A 24,538-nucleotide genomic window follows, 5' to 3' on the forward strand; every position below is an offset into this window, starting at 1 on the left:
CTGGTCTTTAGGTTCCTTGTTTGAAAAGGTGAGAGGGACCCAGTGAGCTGTAAGGCCCTTCTGAAGCCTGAACAGTCTTTGGGCAAAAGGGTCCCCCAGGCTGTCCGATGTCAGGATGTCACAGGGACAAGGAGGTCCCTTCCATCTTTCGGACCACCCACCTTCCTTGTTCCTAGTCTATCCATCCAGCTGTCTGTCCGTCCTGCAAGTGTCTCTTGAGCAGCCCCTGTGCCAGGCACAGCCCTGTCCTCAAAGCTCACAGCCTGGCATGACACGTGTGGACCAGGAGCACAACCACCAAGAGCTGGCAGGGAGGTGGACGTGAAGAGCCCACATCTGTCTGAGGAGGTCGGGGACGGGAGGTCTGATCAAAGGAGGGGACCCTTTGCCTCCTCTGCCTGGAGGAGTCCTTCCCTAAATCCTGTGTAGCGATTCAAACTTAAGTCCAGAACTTCTGGGGTCTGCTGGCTGGAAGGGGGTGCACGTGGAAGGAGAGTTCTCTGTCTCTTCAAGGGTCACCCCCACCCCCACCCCAGGAGCAGTGGGACTTCCCGGGTCACGAAGCCACACTTCCACTTCTATTTGTGTGGCTGGAGGCAGCAGCTCTTTTTATCATTTTTTTTTATAGCAACCACAGCACACTGTGCTCATCTGTTCATAGCCAAGAGAAACAGAGGCCACCGCTCGCCTGGGGAGCCTGTCTCTGCCGTTCACTTGGTGCCCCACCCCCACTTTCCGAAGGCCTCCTGTCCCCCCTCCTTACCCCAGCCCCTGGGGCACAGCAAGGCAGACGGGGGAGCCAGGCCTGAGGCCGGGCACTGCACCAGACCTGCAGCATGCAGCCTCTCCCTGCGGCCTCATTAAGCCCCTCCCTTAAACTGCCTGTGAAGATGGGAAACTGAGGCTCAGAGAGCTTCTGAGGGCACACATGAGGCCTCAAGTCTGACCAGCAGTCCTGTGAGTTGTCCACCCTGACAGCACATTTCCCCCGCCGCCTGAACCTGCCCACCCCACCCCTCTGTCAGCTGCTGTCCTCTAGGGCTGGGGTTAAGGGCACATGCTCTCCAGGACTGTCAAGATCGCGGTGAGGTCCCTGTGCCTCAACCCCACCGAGAGTTCCCTGGGAAGTCTTTTTCGCTTGAGGAGAAGGCAAGGAAGTTTTCAGAGCCCCAGAAATCACACCACACGCCTAGCTGCTCTGGGCAGGAGCCTCCTCTTGGAGGGCAGCACGGATATGGCTGGCCACAACAATTTGTCAAGTGTCTAAAATGGGATGTTCTCGCTCAGTCCTGCCACCCCCCAGCTGACCCCTGCTACCACCAGCTCAGTGCTGGCCACTGGCCTCCCTGCCCACATCCTGCTGGAGTTTCACCAGCAGATACGTCCCAGACTGTCAAAGGTTTCCGCAGACAACCTGTACTGAAGCCTCTGGGTCCCCCTAAGCAGCCACGGGGATCAAGGAGGGGTCAGGGACCAGCATTTCTGGGGTATCCAGGCAGCGCCATCTGGCACAGCAGGAGAGCACATGGGTGCTTTGGAGCCTCTCAGATCTGCTTTGTAACTTGGCCTCTACCACTTAGCCAGCTGGGGACCTGGGCCAGGAACCTGGATCTGTTCATCCACAAAACCACATGATACCAACCTCACTGGAGTATGTACATGACAGTAAGTGCCATTGTCCCCAGGCAAAAGTGCCACTGTCCCCAGGCAAAAGTGCCACTGTCCCCAGGCAGCAGGACACGTTTAGGCTGCAACTGAGGCAGGAATGCGGGTAAAGGGCCTTTCCACTCCTGACTCTACAGGCTAAATAATAAGAATCAGGGCCAGGCGCTATCTTAAGCATTTTACATATTAACTTACTTAACCCTCACAACAACCTGTTAGGTAGACACTGTTATTATTCTCAAGTTACCTGAGGAGGACACAGGCTCAGTAAGGTCAATGACCCTACCCGCAGGTCACCCAGCCAGTGAGAGGCTGAGCCCAGCTAACCCGCACCAGCCCCATCCTTAAGCTCTGTTCCTGCTGTCTTTGGGGTTGGAAGTAAATGTCCATCGATGTGATGTCTTCACTTGCCATTCAAGTCAGCTGTGTTTAGTGAGCTCCTGTGACTATGGCGCATTACTAGGGCCCCAAGAATTCAGCGTGAGCCAAACAGGACCCAGGCCATCCTTGGGGGTCAGGGTTGGGGGGCTCAGCCAAGTCACTGGAGCAGGGGTTGGCTGATGACCTCTGCGCCCCCCCTTCTGCATTTGCAGCTCTAAAGCTGTGCTCTCAACACTCCCTGATTGAAAATCCAAAAGTCCACTTCTGAGTGCAAAAGTCTCTGATGACCACATCCTTCGAAGTATGATCCAAACTTCGGGGCTTCCAACCTTTTTATGATTCAACATCTGAGTGAACCTGAGCTTAAATATACCAGAAAATATACCCCTTACTCAGCCAAAAGGTACAGCAGCCCCACCAGGCTGGGCATGGTGGAGCCAGGTGCCTTTCCTGCAAAGGCTTTCGGGTCTGACTGAGGGGAGTCTGGAGCCCAGATGGGAGGCCCAGAGCTCAGATGGCCTGATTATATGGTTCAGTTATTTCCACAGCAGCTGCTCCTACAGCCCACATGGACTGACACCTCCCCAGTCCGGAGCTGGGAGCTCTGGCCTGGGCAAGACTAGGAGGGACAGAGGTAGAAGCCAGGCCTTGCCCTCAGGGACCTTCAGAACAGCTGGGGAAGTGGACAAGCCCAGGCCAGTGTGGCCCTGGCCAGAGGCAGGACTGGAACAGGGTGGGGAAAGCATGTAGCCTGGACATTTCCCAGATGGCAAGACAGTGGCACCTGGTGTCGTCACCGGCTTGGGAGTCTTCAGTTTCTTGATTCTGCACACAGTAGGTTCTGCCCATTGCGGAGATGGGGGAAATAAGACACCACGAAGTTCTGGGATCTGTCCAGTGAGGTAGAGGCCAAGGATAGAACCCAGACATTGCAAAGCCCTGCCCTACATTTTAACAAGCTGGGTCTACACTGGATTCAAGTGCCTCCTTCGGCGGAGAGATTTCCCAAGCCCCGCCCCCTACTCCAGGGGCCTTCCAGTTGGAAGAAGGGAGGGAACCTGGCCTAGGGTCAATCCTCTCATCCTGGCCTGAGCCTTTGATCCAGGCGCTTCCCAAGTTCCGGCTAGGATTCCCCACTCAGGTGGCTCAAATAGTAGCATATGGAGGAGGGTTCCCTTTGCAGCCCCTCCCCACCCCGCCGGGGTCTGCCTGTTTCTCCTTTTGGAGAGTGGAGGGGTAGCCAGTGTGCCCACTGTGCCACGCTCCATGCTGGGCGCTGGGCACACTGAGATGCTAGAGGTCCTTCCCTCATGAGTGCCCATTCTGTCTCCCCTGCCCCTCACACACACTAGGTGCTCAAGTAATCTTCAAACTGAATTGAAACTCCAACAAGGCAAGGGCAGTTGGTGTGCCAGGACTCTCCTCCAATCCCCTCACTCTTCCCCCAGCCCTGGGGCTCCTGATGCCCAAGGGGTGTAGGGGTTCAGAGTAAAGAGAGCCTACGGTTTCCCAAAGGCTCTCATCTCATTAACTCGCAGTCACGGAGCATCTGCTCTATGTCCAACTCTGTTTCCGACCGAGGGCCAAAGAAATAACTACTGCTGAGTTTAGGGGGGTCAGCACAGCACCCACATCATTGCCTTACAAGAAGTTAGGGCAGGGACTGGGGAAGTCTGCCAGGAGAAGGGACTTGACAGAGGAAACTCGGTGTTGGGCTGGGAGAGAGCAGGGTGTCAGGGAAGTGCTCTGGGAGGGCTCCCTGGGGCTGGAGGGTGGTGGGCACCCCCGTGAAAGGGGTGATGGGAGCAGGAGCATGGGTGCTGGAGAAGCAGACAGGGTACCTTGTCTGCTCTTCCAGGTGGGCAGGGTCAGGACAGCTGAGCTAGCAGGCCACCAGGGACAGTGAGTCCAGAGTTGCAGGGACTTGTCCAAGGGCACCGGGTGGCCCCAGGAAGCCAAAGCTTTCAGCCAATCTTCCTGCGGGGAGATGGGGATGACTTTTAGCTTAAGGTGGCCAAGAGGTCCTGTGGGGGAAGGGGTCTAGGACAGCGTCCTTTGGGAGACCCAGTTGGGCCTGTCCTTGGCCTCTGCCTCCTAAGCATGGAACCTTGTTTCCGCTTTAAGAGGGTGCCAAGGTTATTTATACCCAGGGCCTGCAGGCCGGGCGGGTGGAGCAGGAACCCAGGAAGCGGTGCAGGCGCGCTGTCAGGAGCGGCTTACCTGCTTCCCGCCACCGGGGCTGGGCGGGGCGGAGCGGGGAGGAGGAGCCGCGCACACAACCTGTGGGCCGCCCGGCGGCCGGCGGACCCACACTCGCCAGGACCGGCGAGGGGCCCTTGGGGGGCCTCCGGAAGACGCGAAAGAGTGAGAAAACAAACTTGGAGAGTGGAGTGACCTGGGGGCCGGGGGCGGAGTCGCCAGCGGGGGAGGAGAGAGCGAGCAGCGAGCGAGAGCGCGGCTGGCCCAGGAAGCGGAGAGCGCCGCCCACCCATCCGGGGCGAGAGAGGCGCCGCGGGCAGAGGCAGGCTGGGCCGGGGGCTGGGCCCTCGACCCCCACCGTGACCCCGCAGCCCCCAGCCCGCCCCCAAGATGATGAAGAGGCAGCTGCATCGCATGCGGCAGCTGGCCCACACGGGCAGCTTGGGACGGTAAGAGGCAGCCCCCTCCCTTCCAGCCCCCGGCTCACCCCCCGTAGGACCCTAGGGGAGGTAAAAGTGGGGGGAGGTAGGGGACAGCTGGACAGCCACCTTCTGACTGGCCACTTCTCTTCCTCCCTTCTAAATGCCACCCTCACCTCCCAGCCAGAGCAGGAAGGGTAGGCACTGGCCTTTGGGGGAAGGGGCACCCCCACCCCCAATTGGAGGGCGAGTGGAGGATCAAAGATGCTGGGTCTTCTCTGTCTCCATGAGCCTCTAAATAGATGGTCCTCCCTGGCCTCACTTGTCCCCTCTGTACAATGGGGACTGTTATCTGGTTGCCTGAGGGGGAGGGGTGACCAGCAGCCCAGACCTTAGGGGAGCGGAAGAGACAGGGTCCCGTCAGAGGTGGAAGGAGGGGCCTGCCTCTGTCTGCCTGGTGCCTCTTCCCACCCCACCCACCCCCCAGCCCAGAGGCCTCCTGCTTCTCTATCTTGCTTCTGCTTTTCCCAGCCTCAGGTAGAAACATCCTCAGGTCCCCCTGTTCCTACCACAGCTCCTGAGCTGGTGGCGTGGAGGTCAGAAATCTGTGGAGCTCCCAGGGCCTGTCATCTCTTCCCCCTGCAGTGGGAGTTTCTCATTCTCTGGGCCCAGGGGAAGGGACTGAGTGTCCACAGACCTGTTCTAGTCTCACATTGGCGCAGACACCTGTGTTAGCCTGGGTAGTCAGGCCACCTTGCTCCAGGCCTCAGTGTCCCCACATGTCCCCCGGTGGAGGCCCAGGACCTGCCCATCACTACAGTCCAGAGTCCTGTGTGACTGACAGCCCAGGAGTCCGAGTTCACACACTTCCTGTTCTTGGGGCCAGCCCGGGGTCTCCGCTGCCCTGATCAGCAGAATAGAGAGGCTCCCCCAGTACCCTCTTTGGTTTTGTCCGCCCTCTCAGGACACAGCCCTGGGTGGAGGAGGAAAAAGCCTGCATCCTATTCCCGCCCCCGTGGAATGTGTTCCGACTGGGATGAGGCAGGCGGGCCACCCAGGGCGGCCTGATCGGGAGGGGCACTGGAAGCAACTGGGGTTCAGGTGCCCTGTTTTGGGGGGGCCGGAGGAGGCCGGGGGTTTTCTAACCTGGGTCGGCTCAGCAGAAGCTCTCTCTCCCCCCACAGCACCCCGGAGACTGCTGAGTTCCTGGGTGAGGACCTGCAGCAGGTACATGCCTGGGCCAATAGTGGGTGGCAGGGCAGGCCTGTGCAGGCGTCCTGTGCAAGCTGTCAGCAGAGGGCCGGGCAGGGATGCCAGCTGGGGACCTGAGTTGAGTCATTCTCATGCTGTTGGCCATGGGGTCCCCAGGAGTAGGAAAGAGAAAGGTAGTTCCTGCTCTGGGGGAAAACTGGGGAGTGGGGAACAACCACCTCCCATGATCCATAACCCCCGGACCCCCTCCCAGGTGGAGCAGAGGCTGGAGCCAGCCAAGCGAGCAGCCCACAATGTCCACAAACGACTGCAGGCCTGTCTGCAGGGCCAGAGCGGGGCAGACATGGACAAGCGGGTGGTGAGTGGGGGTCCCAGGGAGGAGGAGCCTGGGCAGGACACCTCTGTCCAATGGGGCAGCGAGGTCACAGCTGGGGTCTCCCCGCCAGTATGCATCTCTGGAATCAAGGGAGTGGAGACTGCTTTGTCCTAAGGCCCCTCGGGCACCCCACTCATTAGATCCTATTTCTTCCCCATCCCCTTCTTGACCCCGCCCCCTCTGCACCAATCCTCTGAGCCAAAGCCAGGCCTCTGACAGCACCTGAACCTCTCTGTCCAATCAGCACCCAGAGCAGGTGCTCTTAACTGGGCAGCCTGTGAGGGCTTCCTGAAGGAAGTGGCATTTGAGGTGGATTTTGAGTGTTACTCACTGGTATTAATCAACAGCCAGTATTTATGGGTTGATTACTGCTAGTCTGTTGCTAAGATATGTCAAAGCATTGCTTCACTTAATGCTGAAAATAACCGTAGGAGGAGGCTGCCTTTAATAGCACTGTGTACAGAGGAGGAAATGGAAGCAGAGAGGTAAAGTGACTCACTCAAGGTCACACAGCTAGTAAGTGGCAAAACTAAGATTTGAACCCTGGTCTCTCTGACCAAAGCTGATGCTCTCCATTAGGCTAGGTAGGAATGGGGAGGCATATTTGTGATCAGATGATAATTGAACTTGACCAGAGCAATAGGGAGCCGTGGTTGGTTTTGAGTTGTTTGGGGGCTCAGTCAGTCACATACGCTCTGAAGCAGAGGAAAGAGCCCTCTCCGAGGTGGTGTTCCTGGCTTCTCCACTTTCTTAACTGTGTGAACTTAGGCAAGCCGCACCCTCTGTTTTGAGTTTTCCGTTCAGTGATGGGACTTGGTCATTCCTTCCTGCCCAATCCAGTGGCTTCTGGGAGGGAGAAAAGGGACCCCAGGTGGATATGGGCTCTGTACATGGTCACAAGGAGATGTCACCTCCATGTACCTTGTCATCATCCTGCTTCCACTCCCACCTGTGACTGCAGCCCCCTGGGTTCCCACCTTCCCTGTCCATGCCCAGTGCCTTGGTGAGGTACTGCCCCCAAGGGACTTGCCATGTGCTCAAGTAGGGTGGAGGGAGCCCAGGGGGCGAGCACACACATGCTCACAGCCAGCCCTGCCCCTCCCTGCAGAAGAAGCTTCCCCTCATGGCTCTGTCCACCACGATGGCCGAGAGCTTCAAGGAGCTGGACCCCGATTCCAGCATGGGGTGAGCACGAACTGGGGGCTTGGCCCTCACCTGGAGATGCCAAGGAGGGATCTGGGCTGAGAGGGGGTCCAGTTCACTGGGGAAAGATAACCAGTCTGGGGAGAGTGCCCTGGTCAGTGAGGGCAGCCAGACTTGGGAGGAGGGTGTGGGGCTCAGTGAAGATGAAGGAGAGATAGAGGGACAGGAGGGAGAGAGGAGGCCTGAGTCTTTCCAGATGGGGGTGAGGGGCTGTGGGAGCCTGGGCCCACTGGGTGCTGTGTCCACAGGAAGGCCTTGGAGATGAGCTGTGCCATTCAGAACCAGCTGGCCCGCATCCTGGCTGAGTTTGAGATGACCCTGGAGAGGGATGTCCTGCAGCCGCTCAGCAGGCTGAGTGAGGTGACTCAGCCCCGCCCCTAGCTTCCCCAACCTCTAGCTCCTACCTCCACAGCCCACTGAACCCTCCTCTGCCCACCCCCAGGAGGAACTGCCAGCCATCCTTAAGCACAAGAAAAGCTTGCAGAAACTGGTGTCTGACTGGAACACGCTTAAGAGCAGGTGGGAGCCACAGCCTTCAGGTGGGGTTCATGCCAGCCCATGGATGTGGCCACAGAACTTAGGCCCTTCCTCCATGAGGAGGACACTGCAGGGCCCACTGAGAACAGTGTGTGTTCTTGTGCCACACCCAGACGTTAGGAACATGTGAGGGGGCCTCTGTGCGCGTCTGTACATGTGTTTGTGCAGGTGGGGGTATCACCAAAGCCTAGGATAGCCATAAACCATCCTCCAAGATCCCTGGATGGTAGGACAGCCCCACCCTCTACTCTGGAGGTGTGTGGCTATGATCATCAAGCTCGCCACCAGGGGGCGACCCAGAGCACTCTGCGCAGACCCTGCAGAGGCCCAAGGCCAGCGCAGCTCTGGGATTTGCATCTGTAAATCCCAGAATGCTATGTGGTCAGGTATATGGAGGGGCACTTGGCTCTGGACATGCTATGGGAACAGTGACCACCCCACCTTGGGATCGTCCCCAGGCTCAGTCAGGCAGCTAAGAACTCAGGCAGCAGTCAGGGCCTGGGTGGCGGCCCCGGCAGTTACAGTCACACCACCACGGCCAACAAGGTGGAGACGCTGAAGGAGGAGGAGGAGGAGCTGAAGAGGAAGGTGGAGCAGTGCAAGGTGAGGGCATATGGGGCTTTCTGGATGTGCGGGGGTGGCCGGGGTGGGTACTGTCCCCGTTTCGCAGAGGAGGAAACCAGAGCTCAGAGAGGAGACAGGACTTGCCCCAGGCCACAGAGCTAGAAAGCAGCAGAGCTGGGATTTGAACCCAGGCAGTCAGGCACCAAAGTGCATACTAGGCATTACCTTGTAGCCTCTGTTTATACCAGTCGCACAACAGCTGGAAGGGCCTGTTCACCAGAATCTCGGTGTGTTTGCAAAGTGAGTGAGTGAGTGAATGAGCAGCGAGTAACACAAGGCACTGTGCCAAGGTTATGTGGACACAGAGAAGAGGACTAGAAGCTGTAAAAGCCTCTCAAGGGCTTGAAGGGGCCCCTGTGGGCTGGCCCCAAGAGCCAACCTTGGCAGAGAGAGGAGAGCTGTCTGCGACCCTCCCCATACAGCTTGGGCAAGTCACTCACCCCTCCAAGCTTCCCTGCTGGGCCCCAGCCTCAATGGTATAAACCCTCTCTGTCCCCAAGGACGAGTACTTGGCCGACCTGTACCACTTCACCACCAAGGAGGACACATATGCCAACTACTTCATCCATGTGAGTCCAAGACCAGGCTCCAGCTACCCAGAGCTCAGGGGCCACTGAGACCCCCTGCGAGATGGTGGGAGGGAGGGGTCTGCATTTGTTACCCTGGGGGAGGCTCAGCTTCCCTCTCTTCCCTTGGGGGTGTCCCCTCGTCCCCACAGCTCATGGAGATTCAGGCTGATTACCATCGCAAGTCTCTGAGCTCTCTGGACACGGCCCTCGCTGAGCTGAGGGAGAACCACAGCCAAGCAGGTGGGGACACAGGTGGGCCTCAACCCACACCCCTGACCCCCACCCTGCTTGGGGCACGTTAAGAACCTTGCACTCCATCCTGAAGGGCAATAAGGATACATGGATGAGTTCTGAGCAGAGGAGGACAGTTAGATTTGAGATGGAGAGGTTGCTCTGGCTGCAGCTTGGAGGATGGAATGAAGGGGCAGGACTAGGGTCAAGAGACCTGTTAGGAGGCAGAAGGGAGGTGACGGTGGCCTGGACAAGGGTGGAGGCAGTGGAGGTGAGTGGATTAGGGATGTTGGATGATTTCAGGATGTTTGGCATGGATGGTCAGTTGGCAGGTGGTAGCCCCTTGAGAACATCTCAGGGTGCCCCATCTGCCCTGACCTGGATGCTCAGGGGTGGGAGGACCCTAGGCCGCTGATCTGTCTCGTCCCTGCAGACCCCTCCCCCTCGATGACGGCCGCCCCCTTCTCCAGGGTGTACGGGGTGTCTCTGGGAACCCACCTGCAAGAGCTAGGCCGGGACATCGCCCTGCCCATCGAGGCCTGCGTTGTGATGCTGCTTTCTGAGGGCATGAAGGAAGAGGTGGGGCTCGCTGGGGCGGGTGGGGAAGGAGCATCAGGGCCCTCACTCAGTCCCACAGCTTGCTGGTGCGGGGGCCTGGGATCCCACCATTAGCACACAGGTCCCAGGAGAAGGCATGGCCTCCTGCTGCTGAGTTGACACCACCTCCCACTTAGTGATGCTCGTATGGGCCAGGCACTGTGCTGTAAGCCCTTTGCATTCCTTGCTCCATTGGGTTATCCCAGTAGCCCTTGGAGGGAGCCCTCATTAGCACCATTTTGCAAGGGGGAGACAGGCCAACAGGTAGATGTGCCCAGCGGCAGGTTACAAGGTGGCAGTGAAGCCAGGACTCCACGTGAGTCACTACCACTCGCTGCCCTCACCCGTCCTTTGCACTCGGTCAAGCTAGTACATCGCTGCTTTCCTGAAGACAGACCCTTAGGAGGTGGATCACACTCTAAGAGGATCTTCTGCTTCCCGACAGACCTGCTGGGCCTCCTGTCTTTTTTCTGCTCCCAACCAGACTCTTGTCTCCCCATAACTTTTCCTAGCTCCTCCCAAACTTTGCACTTTGCTCAGAATCCTAGACCTTGAGAGTTGAGAGGAACCACAGACATAGTGATGTCCACTCAGCCCACCAAACCAGTGGGGCCCCCAAGGCCTACCCCAGGATGGGAGTGAGCCAGGGCCTCCCAGCCAGGGTGTCCAGCCCTGCCCAGCCCTCCGTGACCCCCGCTTGCCCCCTCTCCTGCCTCAGGGCCTCTTCCGTCTGGCTGCTGGAGCCTCCGTGCTGAAACGCCTCAAGCAGACGATGGCCTTGGACCCCCGCAGCCTGCAGGAGTTCTGCTCGGACCCCCACGCCGTGGCAGGTGCCTGCTCCGAGGAGCCCTGGGTGGAGGGCCTTCCCCCGTTCCCTTCCCTGAAGCTGCCTGGAATGATCCATGATACATTTGGCTTAAGGCCTGATAATCTGTTGAGAAGACATCCGAGGAGATGTAGGGGCGCTTAACATGAGGTCCATGATGAGCCCCCTGGAATGTGTGTACATTTTTTGAGGGACAAGATCACTAAGTTCCATCATTTTCTCAAGAGTCTGTGGCCCAAAGAAATGATCAGACCTAGACACGTTAGTGTAAACAAGGGCTGGAGGTTTCTAACATGGAGAGAGCCAGGTCCTGGGGGTAGCGGTGGGGACTTGGTGGGCTTAGTCTGAGCCCCCACCACCACTCCAGGTGCCCTCAAGTCCTATCTGCGGGAGCTGCCAGAGCCACTGATGACTTTTGACCTCTATGACGATTGGATGAGGGCAGCCAGGTGAGGATGGGGGCCGGTGCAGGGGAGGACAAGGCTGCCGAGGGGGCCTCTCTGGGCTGGCTCACCAGACCTCTCCCCTTCCCAGCCTGAAGGAGCCAGGAGCCCGGCTGGAGGCCCTCCAGGAGGTATGCAGCCGCCTGCCCCGCGAGAACTTCAGTAACCTCAGGTGAGCCCCCGGCCCATCCCAATGGCCTCCCCGAAGCCAGGGCCCAGCTGGCATTTCAGGGCCCTGGGTTTGAGTCCTGCCCCCTTATCCTAAGCAATATATCTGAAAACACAGCTTTGACGTAGTAGCCATATTTATGCGAGACACTGGACTAAACACATACCTTGAACCTTGAAGCCATACCACCTGGCTTCAAATCCCACCTCAGCCTCTGCTGTGCTCCTGGGCCAGCAATTTAACCTCTCTGTGCCTCAGCACCCTCATGTGGAAGACATGGAGCATGACAGCCCCTACTCCGTAGAGTGTCCAGGAGGTTCTCAACTTAGTGCCTGACACGTACGTGATGCTCAGTCGGTCAACTAATGTAACTGTTAAACTTCAAAACACATCCTTTGTGGGATCTGTGCCACTCTTTGGAAACCCCCGGCTGGGAAAGTCTCGGGTTTTGGAGGCATCCATGGGTGTTTGTGGCCCCAGATGCCCCGCCCCTGGCTTAAGGCCCCCTCCCACCCCCACCAGGTACCTGATGAAGTTCCTGGCACAGCTGGCAGAGGAGCAGGAGGTGAACAGGATGACACCCAGCAACATCGCCATTGTCCTGGGGCCCAACCTGCTGTGGCCCCCTGAGAAGGAAGGGTGAGGCGCACGGGTTGGGGGAAGGGGACAGCCCCAGCCCACCCCACCCAAACATCTGCTGCTTATTCCCCGCTGGGCCTCAGGTTCCCCATCCTTGGAGTGGGTTGAGCAGCTCGTTTTGTCAAGGATGCTGTGAGGAACAGCCCGAAGGGATCACAGACCCCACAGGGCTTTGGAGATAGGCATTCTGGGTAATGGTAGTAATGGGGTGCTTGGCAGTCTGTTGCTGGGCGCTGGGAGCCCAGAGATCTGGTTCTAGCCCCACCCCTGCACCTTCTAGAGATGGGCCTTAGGAAGGCACTGTGGCCCTTCATCTGTAAATTGGAAAGAAATTATACAAATGTTGAGGATCTGTGCTTTGGGAATTAGATGAGATAATGAATGGAGAAATGTTTTGTAAACTGTAAAGTACTGTGGAACGTGAGGGGTTGTTATTCACCCAGCTGGGAAGGCAAAAAGAATTCGTTCATTTGCTGAGTGCAGTTAGTTGCTGAGGCTGCTTAGATCCAAGATCCATGAGGACAGTGGCGCCATGACTGTCTGGTGATGTCTGTTGTGGGTGAAGGAAGGGGAAAATTTGGCGTGTGACTGATACATTTGCCATACACTGGTGGTCTGGGAGTGTTTTGAGAACAGGACTTGATGTGATTGATGTACGCAGCACAGGGCCAGAGTTGGGGCCACTAGACCTTGCTAAATGATGACTCACTTTTGCTCTCTTTTTGTCCCAGGGACCCAGCCCAGCTGGATGCAGCCTCAGTGTCGTCCATCCAGGTGGTGGGCGTGGTCGAGGCTCTGATACAGAACGCAGACACCCTCTTCCCTGGAGGTAAAGCTCCCGCCTTTGTGAATCCTGTGCCCTCATCTGCCGAGTTTGGTGGCATCCAGACTTTAGTCCCTGGCAGCCCCCTCCACTCTGAGCCTCAGTTTCTCATCTGTAAAATGGGGGTGAACATGCCTGCTTCGTGGGATTGTTGTGAGGCCCACGTGGGAGTGAGAAGGCAAAACACAGTCCAGATAGCATCAGGGGAAAGGAAAAATGGTCCCATCATGGGCTGAGCGGGATAAGGTTGGCGGAAGTTCTGCAAGTTACGACCTGCTCCTTTCTATCCGCAGATATCAACTTCAACGTGTCAGGCTTGTTCTCAGTGCCTGCTCCCCAGGACAAGGTCAGTGACAGGCCGGCTTCTGAGGAGCTTCCAGCAGTTGCCATGCCCACCCCAGCCGTTGTCCCATCTCCAGCTCCGACCCCGGTCCCAGTGGCTGCCAAGGAAAGGTAAGGACTGACGTATGAATGGCCCCACAATGCCCAGCCTGAGGCACCATCTCCCAGGGCGTCCAACAGAATTTTAGGAAAAACAATTACTGTATTTTCATCCCAAATGCTAGGTTTCCCAGTTTGGAGTGGGTGGGGTGGAAACAGACATACTCCTCTCAGCCACTGCTGTGTTCCCTGCGGGGTTACATGGCTCTTTGCTGTGCACCTACTATGTGCCAGGCATTGTTTCAGGCCCTAAGATTTAGGAAACTAAGGAGCTGGTCATTTTGGAATTTGTAAATACTGTACTTTCCAGTCCTCTCTTTGATGCTTTACATCGGAGGGGCTGTGTGCTACCATGTTGCCCCCAACCAAGTGGGGATTGTTCAGTTATCACAGACTGCTGGGGCCCAAAAATGAATTTCCTCAAATGAGTAACACAGACGAATACAACCCTTAGAACTTGCATTCCACGGGGTGGGGAGAGAGAATCAACCAGCATGAATAGAGGCACGATCTAACATCAGGCGGTGATGTGTGCTACACGGGGAGATGGAGCAGGGAGCTGCATGAGCCATGGGGTCAGGAACGGCCTCCCTGAGGACCAGCCAATGGAGCAGAGCCAGAGATGAGCCATGGCCTCCTCCTCTGCTTCTTGTCTGGTCTCTGGCTTCTCTCGTGGCCGGAACATCCCATAAAGATCATGTAGACCCTGAGAGCTGAGGCAGAGGGGAGCTCCAACGTTCTACCCCCTATCCTGGCCACATAGGGGACCACGGACCCTGTCTCAGTGCCACACAGCAGCCAGGCCTCAATGGATGCAAACTCTGGCCAACACCAGAAGCATCTCTTCAGGGAGGCCCAGCCTAGGGACAGATCCCAGGCCCGGCCACAAGGTGGTAGAGGTGGGGACAAGTCCTGGGAAGATCCAAATTCAGCCTGTTGGCTGGGAGCCTCCCCACAACTCCAGGAGACCTCTGGGAGATGGCCAGGGCTGACCTTGACCCTCCTCTTCCTTCTCAGGGCAGAGTCCGAGACGCCCCTCAGACCAGCCTCCCCCAAGTTCAGTAGGAGCCCCCCGGAGGCAGGAGCCCCAGCAGAGGACACAGCTCGGAAGAGTGAGTTGGCTGTGGGAGGAACGGGGGTGCAAGAGGGTGGGCAGGGAGAGGGGGCGGGCCGTTTCCCATGTTTTCGGACAGCCGAGGGAAGCCAGGAATCCAGGTAGCTAAGAACCCAGGTTTGCTGCCTGATGCTCTGGGCTCAGATTCCAGCTCTGTGACCTTGGACAGGTGACTTCACCTGTCTGCACCTCAGCTGCCTCCTCTGTGTAATGGGACAGTAACTGCAACTACCATGGAGGGCTATTTGGAGAATGAAACGGTGCCGCCTGGCCCATAGCCAGCACACAGTCCATGCTCAATAAAGGTCAGCAGTCGCAAGCATTAGTGGCAGTGGAGTCCAGTCCCTCCAGAAGCCCAGAGATCATAGAGTAAAGAAGGAAGATGGGGTCTCCAAAGGGCTGTGAAGGAGAGTGGTGGTGGCGGTGGTGGTGGTGGTGGTCAAGCGGCCTCCTTCTGAGCCTCTTTGGTGCACTCAGCTGTTGAGGTAGCCTAAAGCCAGGCAGGTTCAGGTGGAGAGTCTTCCAGGGCAACTAGGACACTTGGGATGCCCAGCCCAGGAGGCTCTAGACTTTTCCACCTGGGTATATAGGGTAGATCTGGGAATAGAAAGGACAGCGGCACGGGCCTCTGGACCACCACATGCTGGGAGGTCACGCAAGGGCCTTCCTACAGGTGGGGCTTCTAGCCACCTTTCCTGGGTGGGGGGCAAGCAGGATGTTTGCTCACTGGAGCACAAGTCAAACGGCTGTCACAGCATCACCTGCACTGGTCCTCTTGTCAGCCCTAGGAAGTCAAGGCTGCATCCCATCTCACTGGTTAGGAAACTGAGACCACAGGGGCTCAAGTCCCCCCAGTGGGTAGAGGCAGAGCTAGGACCAGAGTCCAGATGTCCTGGCCCCACCCCGCCTGTCGGCTGCCTCCCCAGGTTGGACTCTGCAGGGGGATCTGAACGCTGGACTGGGGGAGTTTCTGGTAGGCTTCTGAGAGGAGGTGAGCAGGACCCAGGTGTCAGGGGGAACTCATTTCTTTATTCAACAAATATGTACTGAACTACTCCATGCCCGCCACGCGCTGTGCCGGCCAGCTGCACATACGATGGCCTCACTTTGTTTACATTCTACTCGGGTAGACAATCAATAGTCCAGCAAAATTAAAATTGACAAGATCATTTCAGAGCTGAAGAAGTCCCAAGAAGAAAAGATGACTGGAAAATATGACAGGAACTGGGGCAGGGCTGAGGAGGGGTCCTGTAGCTCAGAGGGTGGAGAGCAGTGGACAGAGGCCCGAATGGTGAGAATCCAGCAGGGAAACTGTTCCCTGCAGAGGGAACAGCAGATACCAAGATGAGGTGGCATGGAGCTTGGGGATTTGCCACAGGCAGTGTGGATGCCTAATTAACCCTTTCCTTCCTCCACAGCCAAACGCCCAGCGCCAGCCAGGCCCACCATGCCGCCCCCCCATGTCTCCAGCACCCGCTGCACCCCTCCAGCCTCAGCCCCACCCCCTGGCTCTGGCAGCCCTGTGACCCCCCGGGCTCTGCCCCGCCGTCTGGTTGGCAGCAACCTCCGGGCCCCCACGGTGCCGCCTCCATTACCCCCCACTGCCCCCCAGCCTGCCCGGCGCCAGAGCCGGCCCTCACTAGCCTCCCCCAGCCCAGCCTCCCCAGGTCCAGCCTCCCCCAGCGGAGTCTCTCTGAGCATGCCTGCAGATGTGGACCTGGGGGCTGCCACAGAGGAGGGAGGGGCCCCTGAGGCAGTAGGCAGGGCCCCCACTCCCCCAGTCATCCCCCCTCAGCCCCGGCCCAGGAACCTTGCCTCAGAGACCGACTGAGCTGGCAGCTCCTCCCTCACAGCCCTCAGCATCCCTTCCTCCCCACCTTGTCCTCCCAGGACACAGCCCTCACCCCTCCCAAGGGGGTGGGGGGCCTCCAGCCTTTGCCTACAAGTGCCTCGGTGCCCGCTGGGTCGGCCCCCATGGCAAGGGGGACTCAGAACAGTCCTCCGCTTCTAGACTTTGTCCTCTTGGATCCACTCTGGGTTTGGGGGTCCCCTCAGCCAACTCCCCACTCCCTGGCAGGGTCCCAGGGGAGCCGCTGGAAGGAAGGAGAGGCTCACCTACTCCTACAGGACTTTAATTTTTCTCTTGCCAATATATTTTTTTGTAAGGCTGGTAAATAAATTATTTTGGACAAAACTGGAGCAGCTGCCCAAATGATAGTTTTATTTTCTGTCCTTGAAATAAAGAAGCCACTTTCATAAAGGAGAAAAAATTACCTATTCTTTGCCTCCTTTCTTTTTCCTGTCTGAAATTATAACAGCCAACATTTTCAGTGCCTACTCTGTACTTCAACACTATGCTTTTCCCTGCATAAATTCCATTTAATCCTCTTCCCGGGGAGTAAATCCCATTACCTCTTAGAGGTGAGGAGACTGAGGCTCAGAAAGTGACCTACCAAGGTCACATGGCAAGTGAGTCATGGACCTGGCCCAGGTCTGCCTGATTCCAGAGCCTGGACTTGGCCCTCACATCCTGAGCAGTTTCTTTAACTTCTTGGAGTTTCCATTTCCTCACCTGTGAAACCGTTTAACAACTTCCACCATGGAAGCGTTTGTGTGTGTGTGTGTGTGTGTGTGTGTGTGTGTGTGTGTGTGTGTGTCTATGGAGGGTGGCCATCAAGAAGGCTTCCTGGGGGGAAAGGAGGGAGGGTATAGCTCAAATGGTAGAATGCATGCTTAGCATGCACAAGGTCCTGAGTTCAATCCTCAGGACCTCCTTAAAAAAGGAGTCTTTCAGGAGCTGGCCAGGTGAAAAAAAAGGGAAGAAAGAACATTACAAGCCAAGGAGACAACTTATGCAAAGGCCAGGAACAAAACCCAGGGCACTGGAGAAGAGAAAATAGCCCGAGAGACTGACTGACAGGGTGTGGCTTTTCCCAGGTCTTCGAAGCTCCAGTTGCTCCTGGGGAGTCAGACAGGTCTTCAGGGTCTCAGAGGTTGAGAGACAAGCACAGAATTGTGACACATCCCTCCCCAAGTGGGGACCTAGGTAGCCAGATCCATCACTGCCCTGGGCAACTGGCCACTGCTGCTCTGTCTCCTCTCTCAAGAGTCCTCAGGGGACAGGCTGCCTCTAGCCCAGTGCCTCTCAGTTCTGGCCTCACAGTAGAATTTCTTGGTAATTAAAACACAAAGAAATCCAAAAATGCCAGGGCTCACCCAAAACAATTAAATTAGAATCTCCGGGGTCCTGCCGCACTTCGGTATTTTTAAAACACGTTTATCAAAAGTAATTGAATTGTATGTTTAAGATCTACGCATCCTATTTTATGTAAATTTTATCTAAAAAAAAAAAAATCCGTTCCCCAGGGAACCCTACTGCACAGCAAGGGTGGAGAACTACTGGTCTAGGCCAGGGGCTCCAGCATCCGAGAGGACACCATGAGCCTCTCTCCCCGTCACGCTTCTCAGGACCTCTCTCTAGGAACTGGAGCATCCGCGGTTCAAAGGGCAAAGAGATTTTACCCAAACATGACATCTCCTCTAGTATCTGTTTTCCTCCCAGCAACCAGCTACCTTAAGCTTTTGATTGGCTGAGGAACGCAGGGCGACTATTCGCGCTATGTTTTCGATTCGAAACTCCTTATTGGCCCAAAAGAGCGTCAGTCTCCCAGCCTCCCACCCCTGCAAGAGGCTAGTTGGGGCTAAAGCTCCGTGGCGACTGGCCCAGCAGAGCTAAGGGGCGGGGCCTTTCCTCTGTGGCGGCCGCGATTCTGCCCTTTTCTCCGGGCTTGGTTAGCGCTCCTCCCCGAGACTCTCGCCCCAACTGGCCGCGGGCCAGGCATGACCCCGCCCCCTGGCCCTTCCGGCGCGCCGATTGGCAAGTGCCGGGGCCCGAACGGCTGCGGGAGAGCGCGCCGTGCCCGCGGAAAGAGAGCGGCGCGGCGCGGGCGTGCGGGCAGCCAGTAGGCTGCATGGCGCGCTGCGAGCGGCTGTGCGGCGCGGCCCTGCGCGACGTGCTGGGCCGGGCGCAGGGGATCTTGTTCGACTGTGACGGGGTGCTGTGGAACGGCGAGCGCGCCGTGCCGGGCGCCCCGGAGCTGCTGGAGCGGCTGGCGCGGGCTGGCAAGGCGGCGCTATTCGTGAGCAACAACAGCCGGCGCACGCGGCCCGAGCTGGCTCTCCGCTTCGCGCGCCTCGGCTTCGGTGGACTGCGCACCGAGCAGCTCTTCAGCTCGGCCGTGTGCGCCGCGCGCTTGCTGCGCCAGCGCCTGCTTGGGCCGCCAGACGCGCAGGGCGCGGTGTTCGTGCTGGGAGGAGAGGGGCTGCAGGCCGAGCTGCGTGCAGCGGGTCTGCGCCTGGCGGGGGACCCTGGCGAGGACCCGGGCGCGGCCCCGCGCGTGCGCGCCGTGCTGGTGGGCTACGACGAGCACTTCTCCTTCGCCAAGCTGAGAGAGGCCTGCGCGCACTTGCGCGACCCCGACTGCCTGCTGGTAGCCACCGACCGCGACCCGTGGCACCCACTCAGCGACGGCAGCCGGACCCCCGGTGAGCACGGGACTGGAGTGGAAACTGAGCTGGGGGGCGGCCTGCGCTGTCGCCTCCATGCCTGGGGGTGCGGGACAGGGAAAGGGCGCCTCCAGGTGACAGGTGGGGAACAGGACGGATGTAGGGAGGTCCCCATCCATCAAGAGCCCAGGATGCTTTTGTGTCTTCTCATGGTAATTCTTGTAGTCGCCACCCTGTTGAGGGGCGGCAGTGGGGACTATTTGACAGATGAGGAAACTGAGGCCCATTGTGGCTCAGGGAGTTGCAGGTGGAATCCAGGGACTGGACTTGCAACCCTAGCCTTCCTGAACCTGCCTCAAGGACTACTGTCATTTTGCCCCACCTGCCATAGCGGTGAGGTCGGAGAGTTGGGGACAAAGCCTGGAAGGATTGTCCCCCTGTTGGAGGGTTGGAACAGCATTTCCAGTGGCAGGTTGAAGGCAGGTGTGCGGGGAGCAGGGCACACAGGAGGTGGGTGGAGTTTGACCTGAGTTCCAGTTCCAGCTCCAGGGCTCTGTAATCTCGCTAAGTTACATAACCTTGGAGCATCTCTGCCCTGGGTTTAAAATGGGAATACTAACCGTGCTAGTTTCGATGAGGAGAGAGTGACCAGGGTGAGTGCCTGGGTCTCAGATGATGTAAGTTGTATCTGAGCTTTCTCATGTTACAGAGATTTATGAAGCACCTTAGTGTCTGTTATTTAGTTTCAAAATTACTCTGGAGATGGAAGTTACTGTCCCATTTCTCAGTTAAAGAAACAGGCTGAGAGAGGAAGTGAGCTGCCCACGATCAAGAGGAACTGAACGTGGCTCTTGAGGCCATCTGACCCCCAACCCATAAACCCCACCCTCTCCATCCAAGGCCCTCTTCGCTGCTGGTAGACAGTGGGTATCTGGGTATTCACGTCTGCAGAGGAGGCAGGAGCAAGTGAGGCTCCTACATCTTGAAGGGTTCAAGTTAGACAAGAGCAGATGGTAGTAGAGGATAGTGTGTGTGGACAGCTAGTCAATAGGCTGAGGGCAGAGACAGAACTCCATCACTCCCTCCCTGCTGGCTACCGACTCAATTGATAACCAGATCCTGGGAGGGCAGGATGGAATTGATTGAGGAGTAGACACATTGTTATGATGGGGCCTCAAGGAGGGCCTAGGTCTGAGATCATCTAGGAAGGCTTCCTGGAGGAGGCATCTTGCAGGACAGGGCACTAGGGGTGGAACAGGTCTTGGGCCATGGCAGAACCAGTTCCAGGCTGGGAATCTTATTGTTCTAGGCCTGTCTTAGCTTTACTGCAGACATACTTGCTGCATGACCACTTCAGTCTCAGTTTCGCCATAAATCCAAGGTAGGGGCATTGCTCAGGGCTCCCAGCTGCAGGAGCTCCTGCCTGCCCTAGGCCATGCTATGAAAAGTGAGGTTCTCCGGAGGCCTCAAAGCTCAGATTAAGGCTGTGGGTTAAGAAGCTCTCCTAGGGGCTCAGGAAGAATAGTGTGGAGGAGCTCGGGAGAGACCAGGCCCTCTCCATGCCTGCCCCTTGGGTCTCAGCACCCACCTGGCTGTGCCCACCAGCTCTGCTGGTCACTCCCACAGCCAAGAGGGGGAGGCAGAGCTTAACAAATACAGCGCTGCTGTCCCGTTTGTGCACAACTGAATCATACAGCTCTGAAAGTGGAATAAAAATATTAATAAAGGCCCCAGTATGCATAAAATCTGAAAAAAATGCAAATCTCTCACCCCAGTTCCCCCCCCACTGTCCCTATGGGTCTCTTAAATTGTGTGTTTACCTTGTTACCATGTGGCAGCCACTTGAGCTGGCAAATAGAAATGCCTGCTGTCTTAGGAATACGTCACCAGCGAAACATATGCCAGCCTTGCATGACAGGATGTTGAGAGGAGTGGGATGCAGTGGTCTGAGGACAGAGTTATGTTCATAGACTCCCCTGCTTGGATGCTTGCTCCCCCAGGGTACGGATCTTTGTTTCATTCATTGCTCTATCCCCAGTGCCTAGCACGGTGCCTGGCATATAACTGGGCCTCAGTAAATCCTGGCTGAGTGAGTGAGGTAGGACATAGGGACCAAGAGTGATGAGCTCTATCCTGGTGGGAAAGGAAACTGCTGACAGAGCTACCATTCTTGAGCCAAGAAAATTGCTTTGGACTTGAACCCTTCCCATCCTGGAAGGAATTTCTAACAGAGCAAATGGTTCTTCTTCCCGACCCAGTTCTCAGGAAAACAGTCTGGCAAGTTCTAGGTCAGAGGTCAGGGAGACCTTCCCAGCAGGATTGCTCTGGGCTGGCTCTGCCCTGATCCTTGGTATGTTTCTCCTCCTCTGGGAGCTGCGGGCAAAGGATTCTTGCTGTCTGCACATCCCCTGTGCCTTTGGCTTAATCAAGCCAAGTGTCATTTGTGAGAAGGAGGCCCAGAGAGTTTGGGGTCAGACCAGTGGAGTACTGATAAATATTTAAGAACTGGAAGAGCCTTGATTTGTACCAGTTGCCAATTTCAGTGGTGTAAATACTCCCCTAAGGCCGGTTTCAGGCTCCCAATGTGAAGTCACTTCCCATCATGGGGATGGGAAGGTATGTACACGCCATTCTGTAATATTTCCATCATTATGGATGTAAATAACCTCAAGAGCATAAATAATGGTAAAATAGGAAGTGATGAGTTCTGAGAATTTATTACCTTTGTTTTAAACATATTTCATTCGATTGTCAGTTCGTGTAAGTTAACTTTTAATAGTGGCTTTGCTTAACCACCAGCTCACAGAATTCCTGAAAATGAAGCATTCAGTACTCCTAAGCCAGTACAAGCTGGCCCCGCACATGTCTAGATTAGATCTGCCTGAATGCATACCTTTTATTTGCCGCTTATTAAGCTGTGCAACCCTGGACAAGTTACTTAACAACACTGAGCATCAGCTGTCTCATCTGTAAAATGGGCATTTATGAGCACGCACACAGCCCCTGGCACTTCAGAACGTGCTTAGTAAATTGTGATTATCATCATCATTTATTCAGGGACATCAGTGTGACGGTAGGACGTTCTGGCACAAGGATGTGCCTCTGGGACGGGCACAGTGGACTTATTGTGTGGGGCAGGATGGTACTGAGCTGGGAATCAGAACTGTCCTCTTCTAAACAATCCTCCTATTGTTAAACCCTTGGGTGCGTTCCACAATTTTGCTTATTATAGTTACTGCGGCCACGGACATCTTCAAGCATGTAGCTTTTTGTCTCCAGTTTGAATTCTCGCCTTGTGATCACTTTCCCAGTGGAGGCTGACAGGGTCAGAGGTGCGAACATTTCTGTGCCCTGCTGTATTCCAAAAGGGCTGTGCCAGTTTCCAAGGCCAAGAACGCACATTCTTGTAGCAGTAACCACAACTGCTGCTTGTTACATGCTTTTCCGTTTCCAAAGCACTTGCCCCTGTGATGCCCACAGCACCTCTCTGAAGGTAGGCCTTGCCTGGATCCCCCTTTCCAGTGAGTCCACGAAACTCAGAGAGGTTGGCTTGCCCAAAGGCATATGGCTGCCGGGGTAGAGCAGTGAACCTCAGGCAGGACTGACCGAGCCAGGCCCAGTTACATGCAGTGGCTCATCCAGGCCTTAAAATACCCACATGAGGTAGTGCCGTGGATATCCCCACATTAGAGATGGGAAAACTGAGGCACAGGGAGGTTATTAAGTAGCCTATCCAAGAAAGGTGGAGATGGGATGTGAATGCAGACAGATGGTTGCAGACTCAACCCCAACACTGAAATGTGGAAGCAGGCGGCCTTTTGACTCAGTTCAATCATTTGACCTCTGAGCCAAGCTGCCTCTGTGGGAATTCCAGTTTCAGGGCCTGGATGCTTTCCCTGCCACCCACCTCTACTGACGGAGTCTCCATGTCCCTGCAGGCACCGGGAGCCTGGCTGCTGCTGTAGAGACAGCCTCAGGACGCCAGGCCCTGGTGGTGGGCAAGCCCAGCCCTTACATGTTCGAGTGCATCACGGAGCACTTCAGTGTGGACCCCAGCCGCATGCTTATGGTGGGCGACCGCCTGGAGACCGACATCCTCTTCGGCCACCGCTGTGGCATGACCACCGTGCTCACGCTCACAGGTGTCTCCCGCCTGGAGGAGGCCCAGGGCTACCTGGCGGCTGGCCAGCACGACCTTGTGCCCCATTACTATGTGGAGAGCATCGCGGACTTGATGGAGGGGTTGGAGGACTGAGCCCACCAACCTGCAGCCACAGCCACAACCCTCCCTCACCCTGATCCCACAGCTGGAGGTGATGGGCCATGGGCTGCATTAAGCATACCAGCTCCCTGGCCCCAGTTTCTGCCCTGGTGGGGCTGGGACCCAGGGAAGGTTCGGGGCCCTCGCACCCCCTCCCAGCAGTGGCTGGGCACTCTGCTGTCCCAGAAGTTGCCCCCTCTCCCTGACTGGTTCGCCCTGGCCTGACCCAGCCAGGTGGCCTTATTTCCTGCCCTGTGAACTCCCCTGGTTTAAATCTGGGCCCTGTTGCCCACTGATTTCCCCCAACTCTGAGCACTTAGTCCCCTACCTCCTCCCGGGGGTCTCCAGAGCTCTGCCTGCTCCTGGGCCCTGGCCTTGGGTCCCTGTTGACCAATCAGAAGTCTAGGTAACCATAAATTATTATTACCCTGAGCCCTGAGTGGACCAATCAGAAGGCTAAGTGATAGTGACTCATTGATACTGGGTCCTGAGCGGACCAGTTGGGAGCCTAAGTGACAATGACCCTTTCATGTCCCTAGGTCCTGAGTAGACCAGTCAGGACACCATTTATAATGACCCATTGGTCTCTTAGATCCTGACTAGAACAATCCAGAAGTCAGAGACAGTGGCCTCTTGACAACCTGAATCTGACTAGACCAGCCAGGGGTCTAGATTTCTATCCATAAATAAGGGTCCACGTGCTGAAGACACCCCTCTACTACAAAGGGGCCACTTAGTGGCTTCTGGGGGCTTCTGTAGCTGAGAGCCCCACCCCTCCCTGATCATGGTAGCAGACCAGTGTTGATGGTGGCCACAGCTTGGGAAGGGGGCCTTCATGCTCCCTCTATGCCGTCAGTATTTGCCATGCCACCTCTCCCCCGAGCCCACCCCTAGCTATTTATTTATTGTGTGACAGTGACAGTGGGAGTGGGGGCAGGGCCTTCCCCGCCACCTCCACCTCTGTTGTAACCAGTCCGCCCGTACTTAATAAAGTGCGAGTGGGAGTGTCTGTGTGGGTTCAAGTCTGTGTCCAGGGAGGGGCGGGAGGAGGAGCCTCTGCCTGAGCCTGCTTTCCCTGGAACTGGGCCCACCCGCTTTGTGAAATGATCCACCTCAGTTCCAGAGTATTCTCTGAGTGCAGCGGTACCTTAGCTCAACAGCACTTTATGCCTCACTGAGTCTTTATATACCGGTTCGTTTCAGTCCTGCAGAAACTCCAGCAAGCTTGTATTACTCAGCCCACTTTACTCCTTGGGGAATGAGGATCAGGAAGGCGATGTTAACCTACACAAGGGCACACACC

The 24,538-nt window shown here is 56.6% G+C and overlaps 2 protein-coding genes across 12 annotated transcripts; both read left to right on the forward strand.

Moving 5' to 3' along the window:
- The first annotated feature begins 4,198 nt into the window (after positions 1–4,198).
- Positions 4,199–16,731, forward strand: SH3BP1 (SH3 domain binding protein 1). Of its 11 annotated transcripts, none has more exons than XM_045520679.2 (18): positions 4,199–4,694; positions 5,849–5,891; positions 6,130–6,234; positions 7,361–7,437; positions 7,704–7,815; positions 7,898–7,974; positions 8,451–8,595; positions 9,117–9,185; positions 9,335–9,425; positions 9,850–9,995; positions 10,732–10,843; positions 11,207–11,288; positions 11,374–11,454; positions 11,974–12,090; positions 12,822–12,919; positions 13,207–13,366; positions 14,372–14,477; positions 16,546–16,731. In XM_045520679.2, exons 1-18 carry the CDS (start codon positions 4,636–4,638, stop codon positions 16,681–16,683), a joined length of 1,818 nt encoding a protein of 605 aa, XP_045376635.2. In that variant the 5' UTR covers positions 4,199–4,635; the 3' UTR covers positions 16,684–16,731. The 11 variants fall into 11 exon arrangements, with proteins under 11 accessions (XP_045376635.2, XP_074231621.1, XP_074231617.1 ...); XM_074375520.1 differs by having other exon boundaries at positions 4,200–4,694; positions 14,372–14,466; positions 16,546–16,665; XM_074375516.1 differs by lacking the exon at positions 16,546–16,731 and adding an exon at positions 15,887–16,440 and having other exon boundaries at positions 4,210–4,694; positions 5,849–6,049; positions 7,708–7,815; positions 9,335–9,437; positions 14,372–14,466.
- A 1,569-nt stretch (positions 16,732–18,300) lies between these two features.
- On the forward strand, positions 18,301–24,244 carry PDXP (pyridoxal phosphatase). Its single transcript, XM_010960337.2, has 2 exons — positions 18,301–19,013; positions 22,913–24,244. Exons 1-2 carry the CDS (start codon positions 18,440–18,442, stop codon positions 23,227–23,229), a joined length of 891 nt encoding a protein of 296 aa, XP_010958639.2. The 5' UTR covers positions 18,301–18,439; the 3' UTR covers positions 23,230–24,244.
- The last annotated feature ends 294 nt before the right edge of the window (positions 24,245–24,538 follow it).

This window comes from Camelus bactrianus, chromosome 12, assembly GCF_048773025.1.
Source record: "Camelus bactrianus isolate YW-2024 breed Bactrian camel chromosome 12, ASM4877302v1, whole genome shotgun sequence".
NCBI lineage: Eukaryota > Metazoa > Chordata > Mammalia > Artiodactyla > Camelidae > Camelus > Camelus bactrianus.